Source organism: Giraffa tippelskirchi, chromosome 2 (assembly GCF_054371585.1).
Source record: "Giraffa tippelskirchi isolate mGirTip1 chromosome 2, T2T-mGirTip1v1.2.pri, whole genome shotgun sequence".
Taxonomy (NCBI): domain Eukaryota; kingdom Metazoa; phylum Chordata; class Mammalia; order Artiodactyla; family Giraffidae; genus Giraffa; species Giraffa tippelskirchi.
Window position 1 is genome coordinate 228,486,392 of NC_137276.1, and position 10,761 is coordinate 228,497,152.

Genomic DNA, 10,761 nt, shown 5'->3' on the forward strand with positions numbered 1-10,761 from the left:
TTCCCTGGAGGAGGAAATGGCAACCTACTCCAGTATTCTTCCCTGGAGAATCCCATGGACAGAGGAGCCTGGTGGGCTACCGTCCATAGGGTCTCAGAGCCAGAGATGACTGAGAAAGCAGACATGTATCAATAGTGTATGTATTTCAATCCCAGTCTCCCAGTTTACCCCACCTCTGTGCGTATTTTCAAAGCACAGCCCACATGGTGGACATAGGAGAAGAGATGTCACCAGGAATGCCCAGGGTACCTGCCAGGGAACAATGTGGCCTGGAAGATGTTGCCCTGGGCTCCCTGACGTCATTCCCACCTACCTTCCCCTCTGCTTTCCTCTGCTCTGTGAGCTGATAAGTGCCATGTCTGCTGCTCTGGGAACCTTGTAGCCAGAGACCCTGTGACACGGTTCTGGCCTAAGAGATACATAAGAGGGAGCTGGCAGAGAGGGGCTTCCTTTCTTGAGCAAAAAGACAGAGCTCCAAGAAGAAGGGTTTGAGGCCCCCATCTCATTCCTGCCTGGACAGATCTGAGATGCAGGCATCTCATGGTGGAACCAGAACACGAGAGCATCCTGCTGTACCAGCCGTGGACCACTTACTCCTGAACCACCTGTCGCCCGTGCTGGGCCGAAGCCTGGCTGCTTGAGCCACTGTAGTCAAGTTCCCCTTAATGTACAGCTGAACATACTTCCTACCAGTAAACCCTAGGAAGAGTTTCAAGCTCTTTATGTCACTGTAAGAAAATGCATCATTTCAGTCATCTTTGGGATGCATGGTTTTTCCACCTGAATTCCTTCTTTTCTTTCTTTGGCATCATTCAGTGTTATCAGGACAGTAGAGGGGAGGAGGAAGGGAGAAATTCAAGGAGCTAAGAGAGAATGAAAGGATGTCCCTTCAATGAAAAGAGAAGGTTGTGTGATCCAGGGGAGTGTCCAGCTTACTTGTCCAGCGGGTGAAAGCTTACATGAGGCTTCAGACTCTGTTTCGTGTCCTGGTTCCAAATCAGGAAAGGAGTATGTCAACACTGTATATTGTCACTCTGCTTATTTAACTTATATGCAGAGTACATCATGTGAAATGCCGGGCTGGATGAAGTTCAAGCTGGAATCAAGATTGCTGGGAGAAATATCAATAACCTCATATGCAGATGACACCACTCTTATGGCAGAAAGTGAAGAAGAACTAAAGAGCCTCTTGATAAAAGTGAAGGAGGAGAGTGAAAAACTTGCCTTAAAACTTAACATTCAGAAAACTAAGATCATGGCATCTGGTCTCATCACTTCGTGGCAAATAGATGGGGAAACAATGGAAACAGGGACAGACTTTATTTTCTTGGGTTCCAAAATCACTGAAGATGGTGATGGCAGCCATGAAATTAAAAGACACTTGCTCCTTGGAAGAAAAGCTATGACCAACCTAGACAGCATACTAAAAAGCAGAAACATTACTTTACCAACAAAGTTCCATCTAGTCAAAGCTATGGTTTTTCCAGTGGTCATATATGGATGTGAGAGTTGGACTATAAAGAAAGCTGAGTGCTGAAAAATTGATGCTTTTGAACTGTGGTGATGGAGAGGACCCTTGAGAGTCCCTTGGACTGCAAAGGACTCTCAAAAGTCCATCCTAAAGGAAATCAGTCCATCCTAAAGGAAATCAGTCCTGAATATTCATTGGAAGGACTGGTGCTGTAGCTCAAACTCCAATACTTTGACCACCTGATGCAAAGAACTGACTGATTGGAAAAGACCCTGATGCTGGAAAAGATTGAAGGTGGGAAGAGAAGAGAAGGGGACAACAGAGGATGAGATGGTTGGATGGCATCACCGACTTGATGGACATGAGTTTGAGTAAGCTCTGGGAGTTGGTGATGGACAGGGAGGCCTGGCGTGCTGCAGTCCATGGGGTTGCAAAGAGTCTGACACGGCTGAGCAACTGAACTGAACTGGACTGAACTCGTGTCCAGGAACCACCCATAGTTCTCTGAATGCCCTCCCTGATTATGTGTAGGGTCTGCAAAGCTCTTGAAGGAGACACTCCCTCCCTTTCTACCCTGAGGCCTCATACTGATTTGTTTTGGGGAGGATAACTAGGCCAAGTAAGACACATGACTTGAGGCTTTTTTGTACTCAGCGAAGAGGCTGAAGGAAGGGATTGGTGGCCTTGAGGAGAAGGGACAGGGGAGCTCAAGGAACAAAATTTTGGGGAAAAAAATATTTTGCAAACTTTAAGGTCTAGGTAAAGGAAATGGCAACCCACTCCAATATTCTTTCCTGGAGAATTTCACAGACAGAGGAGTCTGGTGGGCTGTAGTCCATGGGGTTGCAAGGAGTCAGACAGGACTGAGAGACTAACACTTTCTTTTCAGGTACCAGAGCAGCTTCTGGGGAGCTCTCTGAAGAACGGGAGTTGGAAAAAAAAATTTTTTTTAAGAGAATATGGGAAAAGGCTTGCCATATGTGAAATGGTAGGATCACTGTTTTCCACTAGGAAATAAAATAATTAAAAAAAAATTGCTTCATGTTGTTACACTAAGACACTTTGTGATGCGTTTTATGGTACCTCTCTCTGATATGTTCAAAGATTTTGAACAGGAACTCGGTCATTCAGAAGCAAGCTCATCTAGAACATTACTAGTCCCTTTTGCAGAACTCAGAGACACGGAGACATCTAATGACTCATCTAGGTCACTAGGAAGTTACCTGAGAAACTGAAAATTCACTTGAGTTTCCTGTGTGGCCTTCACTCCCACCCCCAACCCGACAAGCAGCGGAGGTGCCTTCATTGGTGGTAGCGGGGGATGCTGGTGAAGTCGCTAAGCCGTATCCGACCATTGCAACCCCATGGACTACATATAGCCTGCCAGGCTCCTCTGTCCACTGGATTCTCCAGGACTTCGACAAATACATGGAAATATCCCCAGAAGCATGGAGCTGGGGGACCTGTGGAGGGTCACCAGGCGATGAGGTGGCTGTTTCATTAGGAAGGGCCTTCAGGAGAATAAACTGATGCCGGGACCTCAAAGAGGAGAAACTTCCATCAGGATCCCGTCTCCACATGCCCCAACCAGCTACGATGCTGAAAAGCTAAGGCCATCAAGTGACACAAAGTGCCCTTACTCTTTCTCTGTCCTCTTTCTCATAGAGCAAGAGAGATGTGGTGTTGAAGGGACAGCTAATTTACTCACCAAATTCCACACCCCACTGGGGTCCTACCACCCCACCTCGGCCTAGGCTGGACCCCCACGGCAGACCCCCTTCCCTCTTGTCTTGCTTCTGACCCTCCACACCGTCTCCTCCCCACCCTGAGTCTCTGTCTTTGGGAGGCCTCTCCTGGGGTCCCCCGTGACCTCTCCTTTCTGAGAGTAGATGGCCTTGACTAAGCATCATCGGGAAAGCTGAGCTGCAGTCACCGTGGCCGTTAACTGCCCGGTTTTTATGACTGCACCGGGCACTGTGCTTGGGTTGTTTAATTTAGCCCTTGCAGCCACTTTAACAACAGGTCCTACTATCGTTTGGGCCAAAGAGTTCATTCGGGTTTTACCATACGGAAAAACCCGAACGCACTTTTTGGTTAATCTGATACCGTTCTCACTTTAGAGATGAGGAAACCAAAGCTCAAGAAAGAAGCTGTCCCATGCTATTTTGGCAAAAAGCTGGAAAAACCAAAAAGAAAGGAAAAGGGCATCACTGTACTAAGTCTTCCTGGTCCTTGTTCAGCCCTGGCCCCTTCTCTTTTTTCGTCCTGGCTGCTCTTACAAACTCCCGGGCTCTGTGCTTTAGACCCACACCCCCAAGCCTGTCTTTCTTAGATTCTGTGTGTGCAGTGGCCCAGCATCACTCGCTTTCTCAGGAAAAGGGCGGATCTTTTCAAAGTCCACAAATCAGATCTGTTTCAAGAGAAGAGAGAAACCTCCCGGCGACGAATTTGCTTCCCAAAGCTCTCCCAGGCTGCTTGCTTGCCGGTTAGCCCCTGGCTCAGCTGTTCCTTCTAAAGTTGCTTCTGCTCCTGGCAGCTCACCGGCCCAGCCCTTGGAGTCTGAGCAGGTGTGGGGCCTTCTGTGGCCTGTCTCCCACCCCCAGGGGTGGAGTGTGCCTTGAGAGGGTCCAGAATTACAGGGACAATCCCTGGGGAGAAGGCAGAGCCAAGGAGGTGGCATCACTTGGGGGACAGCTCTTTGCTCTTTTAAAAGCTTAAACATTTCAAAATTGCCTTGTCATTTTCATGGGTCTCTCAGCATGCAAAGGAACTAAATGGTAAAGGGTATGATTGTGAGTTTAGATAGATTTTAACACCTTTTTTTTTTCTCAGTTTCAAAATGTGTGGGCAGTTTCAGAACGCAGAGTGGTAACTCACCTCGGGGGAGCTGGGATCTGATTCCCCCACATCCAGGAGAGCACTTAGGGAAAGTGCAGTTCCCAGTGGGTCCGGGGGAGTCAGACTGGCTGAAACACACCATCAGGGACTGAATAGTGTCCTCCACAAGTTCACACGCTGAAGTGCTAACTCCCAGTGCTTCAGAAGGTGACTGTATTTGGAGAGTGGGTTTTTGCAGAGATCATTAAGAGTAAATGAGGTCCTCATGGTGGGATCTAATGCAATATGACTAGTGGTATCCTTGTAAGATGGAGAAGGCAATGGCACCCCACTCCAGTACTCTTGCCTGGAAAATCCCATGGACGGAGGAGCCTGGTAGGCTACAGTCCATGGGGTCGCTAAGAGTCGGACATGACTGAGCGACTTCACTTTCCCTTTTCCCTTTCATGCACTGGAGAAGGAAATGGGAATCCACTCCAGTATTCTTGCCTGGAGAATCCCAGGGACGGCAGAGCCTGGTGGGCTGCTGTCTATGGGGTTGCACAGAGTCGGACACGACGGAAGCGACTTAGCAGCAGCAGCAGCATCCTTGTAAGAAGAGGAAATTACGACATAGATAATTACAAAGGAGGACTGCGTGAGGACACAGGGAGAAGACAGGCATCTACAAGACAAAGAAAGAGACCTCAGAAGAAACCAACCCCCCGATGCCTTGAAGCCTTCCCAAGACCAAAGCTACATCAGGACTCTCCGTGAGATTCTGGCCTCCAGAATCACGAGACAATCCATTTCTGTTGTTTAAGCTACTCAGTCTATGCTTGTTTGTTATGCCAGCCTTGGCACATTGACACGGAATTCACAGTGTCTGATACCCTGCTGAATCAACACCTTTGTGTGATCTTAAACCTCCAGCAGAGCCAGAGATGTCTTCATAAATATTTCTCTGCAAAGAAGTGGCAAACCGAGACCCATGGGGAGGCTCACTTCACACGTTCAGCCTCCGCTCCTGCAATTCCCTTTGAGAGATACCTTGAGAAACAGCGGTGCGTCAGCCCCGCTGAGATTTTTACCTGTGGTTCTAGGAACTTGGAGGCATATTAGAATTCAGGCTTTGCATAGACCACTAAGCCACTTCTAAGAACACGGCTACCTGAGGCATTTTGCAAAAACACATATGTGCCGACGTTCTTCCTCCGCACGCCTTCCCCACTCTGCGGGCCCGTACGTGGTACCCCACCAGGGGACCCAAGTTTGGGTCCTGCAGGGACGGCGTGCCGTGAACCAGGGGGGATCATGCCAGGGAATTTCAATCACGCCTCCTCCTCTTGCCTGAGCACATTCAGTGAGAAGACGCAGCAGCAGCCTTCTCTGTGGTAGACCGCATTTGTTTTGCATGCCAGGCTCTCAGACTCTCACTTGCCTGTCACACAGAAGGGAACAATGGTTGGCTTGGTCCCACACCTCTCTTTCGCCTCCATTTCCACATGGGTATCTTGCTCAAAAATGAGTTATGGGTTTCCTCCTGTGAGAATTGCACGCACTGATAAAGGGCCATCCCAGGAAGAAAACAAGATATTTTCCCCGCTCGCTTGGAGTTGCAGTTGGGGAGGGTACACACGCTATAAATTACAGGCGACAATAAATGACCACAGTGCTGGGCGCTGCTCATGGCCAGGCTGGGGGAACAGGGTACCGGCTGCAAGGAGAATACGGACTTGAATAGAGAGCAGGGCAATTATCCTCGCATCACACTCTAAGGGAGGGCCCACATCATACCAAATGTGGTGATGTTTTGCTACCTCTCCAGACTCAAATGAGTGGTGTGGACCGCGAACCCAGACTATGCAAACCCTTGGCCTGACGAATCACCTTAATAAACTGAGGTGTGAAAAATGGCCCAGATTTCACTTTGATTCTCTGAAATTCAATCTCAGTATTATATTCTTGAGTGAGTGTAATCGTCCCTGAGTTCCTTTTAATGACCGGAAGGAATGAAGAGACCTTTTCCCATGAGCCCTTCTGAATCTCATTTGGGGTCCTAGGGTCCCCTGCACACATTTCCTCTTGAAAGCTATGCTTCCACCAGTTCCTAAACCTGGGGGGCAGATCTGGTCTGTATCCGTCCTGGGGACACAGGGACTGTGGGGCTGGGTTAGGGCTGAGCTCCTTGTCTCTGCCGGCATCTGAGCAGGTCACCAGGTCCCCCCTCACTTATCTCTGCTGTCTCACCAGGAAGGACAGGAAGGCAGGCCAGCGCTACACACCGAAATCCCATCTATTACCCAGTGGGATGTTGAAAAATTTCCTGAATCTGCCTTCCTGAGTTGATAGAATAGGAAACAATCATCGTTTAGAGAGAGTATTGAAAGCAGAGTCGAGGCAGGAAGATTTTTTTTTTTTCTGTTATTCTACAAATATTGCTTCCTTTGCTTGTCAGAGGCCCAGAGGAAATGTAGCGAGAGGGCCCTTCACAGCTTCTCACCCCCAGCGGCCGGCGTTTCTGCCACAGGAGCTCAGCGCCGTGAGGATGTGTGACTCATACCCAGCGCATGACTCAACTTCACTAAAATGTCCTCAGCTGCCAGTAAAGAAGCACTTGAAAACCCTTTAATTTGAAGCTTTGAATCGGTTAATGACTTGCTTTCTTCCCCTTCTCCTGAAATCCTACTCTCCCCACGACACACACACACACACACACACACACACACACACACACACACACACACACACACACACACACACACACACACACATCTTTGTCAAGTGTTTAAATTTCAGGGACCCGGAAACACAGAGGCTCTGTGGCATCCACAATAGCGTTTGTTGTGACAAAGTGGCTGGCAGCCCTCTGCATTCTTCAGCTCACTTGGCTTGATGAATAAATAATGAGTCACAGACACTATTTGGGTGCGCGTGAGTGTTTGTAGCTAGAAAATGAATGATCCCCCCCCCCCATCCATCCCACTCCATCCCAGCTCTGCCAAACCATCAAGCCACACGCTGTGCAGGCACTGGTCAAAGGGCTCGCCCCGACGCACACGGCAATCTCTTGGTGACATTTCTGCGTTCTTCTTTGTGTTTGTTTAGGCGCGGCCCTCTTTTTTCCCAGCAAAGATAACCCCAGACGCCCATGCACACCACACACGTACTGACATACTCAGAGCTCAACCACAGCTCGGCGCGTTTCAAGAGGCTGGTTGCTAATATGCAGGCAGGTACCCCACACTAGCTGCTTCTATTAGGAAGCACGCAATCTCAATGACTTCAGCTGCCACTTCAGACGCTTGACTTAGGCAACTTCTTCGTTGCTCTTGATGGGAGAGACTTGTGTATGCTTCGCTTTCATTCTCTCTCAGAAGATGCCGGCAGCCTCATTTGCACTGAGGCTGCAAGGAATAACCAAGCAAGGCCCCATTTTGGGGCTTTGGGGCTTTCAACCTAGACCAGTCTGCCCAGCTCCTCTACTATCCGCCTTTCGGAGACAACTGACTTGCTACTTTGTCCCTGCGGTGTCCCCGCCCGGGCGGTGAGCCGACCTCTGCCTCCGCCCCACGCTGGCACCAGCCTTCTTGGCCAGCGATGCTGGAGTCCGCTAAAGCCCAGGGCAGGCTGGCCTGTGGGCCACCCTGCCTGCCCAGCGCGGAACAACTCAGCCACAGCCATCTCGGGCCACGGGGGCAACCAGAGAAAACCCAGAGAGCTTCCTGCAAGCTTTATGATCTCTAGGATTTTAATCAGGAACAGCCCAACTGACTTGCTCCAGACAAAGTTCTCACCTACCGATGGAACCCCTCAACAGCTTAACTAAGTATTTATGAAAACATTTCTCAAGAGCGGCCATCTGATGAATAAGTAATCCAATAGCCTTGAAATCTTACGCCCGAGGAGGTGTTTGAATTCCTCCCCCCTAAACAGACGGGAGACCGGCAGGGGCTCTACGCACCCAGTTACAACAGGCAGCCACTTTATTATCTACAGAGCCGAGCAAAAGTAGATATTAAAATCTCAAAGTGTACTCACCTCTCATGAAGCACTGTGAATATGAAGGAAATGACTCAAACATGCTGTCTGAAGCCATCGCTTCCTCCTGAAAAGGCACCCTCTTCTGAAGGCGGGGGATTCAATGAGTTCTTTTACCTTAAGAACAAGAAACCAAGAAAGGTCACCGTTATAACCTCACCCTCAGCCATGGTTCCCTACAGGTCCTTTTCGGGTTTTTTTTCCCTCGACACCTCTGGGGCTCCCTGAGCCCTAAGGAAAAAAAAATGTACCTTTGCAAAGACAAATATTCAAATTGGTAAAGATTAAAAAAAAAAAGCGGCGTCTTGGCTGTGGGTTGATGATGTTCAGAACTCTGCGAAACCCTGTGGTTTGCAGTCAGAGTGATCCGTCTTGCCTGCTGACCACTATGCTGGGCTCAGACTTCTGACACTGCCAGGCTACCCAACTTGTGGTTCTGTGGTTGTTTATGAGGCCCAAAGAAGTTTTCACACAACCCAAATTACAAATTTAACTGTTCCCCTTTCGACAGCCCATCTTAATTGGTTCTTGCCAATCATGTGACTTCAGTGATGTCAATTTTTTTTTTTTTTTACTTTCTGAGCAATGCCCTTCCTTCCCTCCACCTGCCCTCCCCCAGGCAGTGCAAGAAAATAGCCGAGGAGCCTTTGCAAGAGAAAGAGAGAGAGAGAGAGACTGTAGAAAAAAAGTGACTCAGAATCTTATTATATCAATGATCTTTGCTGATTTAGTACAACTTGAGTCCTGTTGTTGTTATTTGTGGTTTTGGGAACCCCTGATTATTTTGATAAAGATTTCACTGCTGCTTATTCAATAGTAATCCAACCCTGGCATTGGGCTGCTGTGCAGACAGGATATGGAGCCCATCATTTCAGACGCTGGGCATCAGATCAGCAGAACTCAGCCCCTGGTAAAGATGATCACAGCATAAGTGAAACTATAAAAGGAAAAAATAATAAAAGGAAATGTTTGGATGAGAATCTGACCCCTAGGAGGGTCTAGCAACTTACTGGTATTTTAAAGCCTACAAAGAAGAAAACATTTTAATTTTGTGACTAAAAGATCATTTTAATAAAACCAAAAGTATGTGGTTTTCTTCCTCCTAAGTGGACATCTTTTCAATAAAGGGATAAAATTATGTTTATCTCTTACACACATACATACACACTGAACTCAGGAAGCTAAAGGAAAACAAAGAAAAGCGAAATTCTGTACTTGGGGTCGAAGCAGTGTCTGCCTTAACACTGTTCACTTTTTGTTTTCACCCATGAACGATCCCTGTATTGCCTTTCTCAAGTACAATTCAAATTAGTAGGCTAATTCACACCTGTAGGTAAAACTCAGCCCAGCACTGTGGCAACTGCACTTTGAGAGCATTAAGAAGACGTCACAAAATATAGGGAGACCAGAGGGGCTGCTCCTCCAGGACAAGAACTGACGAAAGAATACTAGACAGCTCATTCTGTAGCTTAGGAAGAAGACATGCCTGCTTGGAAGTCCTGAAAACAGGCTGATCTTACACATGGGCCAGCCATTTGGGGCGCACTTGTTTATTTATTTTTCCTGCCCATTGGTTTTGTTGTTGTTGTTCTGTCCTACTCTTTTGAGACCCCATGGACTGTAGCCCACCAGGCTCCTCTGTCCATGAGATTCTCCAGGCAACAATACTGGAGTGGGTTGCCAGTCCCTCCTCCAGGGGATCTTCCCGACCCAGGGATCGAACCCACAACTCCTGTATTGGCAGGTAGATTTTTTACCACTGAGCCACCTGGGAAGCCCCAGCCCACTGGTTTTACCAGCTCACTCATCAAATGTTGTTCATTTTGAAGTTCCAAAGTAAATATCTCCTTTCCCCATTAATGACTTTATTTCTTTTGCTCTGTTTTGTATACATCGTCCAGGGCAGGATAGCCAATCCCCTTCCCCAGGCTGCACAGCAGGAGGCAGGTGAACAAGAAATGCTTCATCTGCTGCCCCCCACTTCCCACCACTCCCCATCACTCAGATTACCACCTGAACCATCCCCTGCCCCCAGTCCTTGGAAAAATTGTCCCTGGTGCCAAAATGTTTGAGGACTGCTGTTCCAGGGCACTCTGTTCATAATTTCAATGCACATGGTTAAGAGACACTATGAGAAAAGGAGATTTTTTTTTTTTGGGTGGGGTCGGGGGTGCTCCGCTGGGTCTTTGTTGCTGCTCAGGTTTTTCTCTAGTTGTGGAGAGCAGGGGCTCCTCTCTAGAGCGCAGGCTCAACAGTTACGGGGCACGGGCTTAGGTGCTCCGCTGCTTGCGGGATCCTCCCAGATTGGGGCTCAGACCCGAGTCTCCTGCCTCTGCAGGCAGATTCTTTACCACTGAGCCACCAGGGAAGCGCGAGACAAGGGGTTTTGAACTGCTAACTGTGGATTCCAAGCTGGTCAGCAATAGCCAGTA

General features: G+C 48.4%; 1 protein-coding gene across 4 annotated transcripts in view; it reads right to left on the bottom strand.

Annotated features, from left to right (window-relative positions):
- Positions 1-8,792, bottom strand: part of RUNX1 (RUNX family transcription factor 1) — a 273,518-nt gene extending 264,726 nt beyond the window's left edge. For all 4 annotated transcript variants that reach the window (XM_081558871.1, XM_081558865.1, XM_081558897.1 and 1 more), the window contains exons 1-2: positions 8,581-8,792; positions 8,330-8,446 (exon numbers count right to left, since the gene is read on the bottom strand). In XM_081558871.1, the coding sequence (XP_081414997.1) occupies positions 8,330-8,387 (58 nt within the window). In that variant the 5' untranslated portion in view covers positions 8,388-8,446; positions 8,581-8,792. The remainder of the gene's footprint in view (positions 1-8,329; positions 8,447-8,580) is intronic.
- Positions 8,793-10,761: the final 1,969 nt, after the last annotated feature.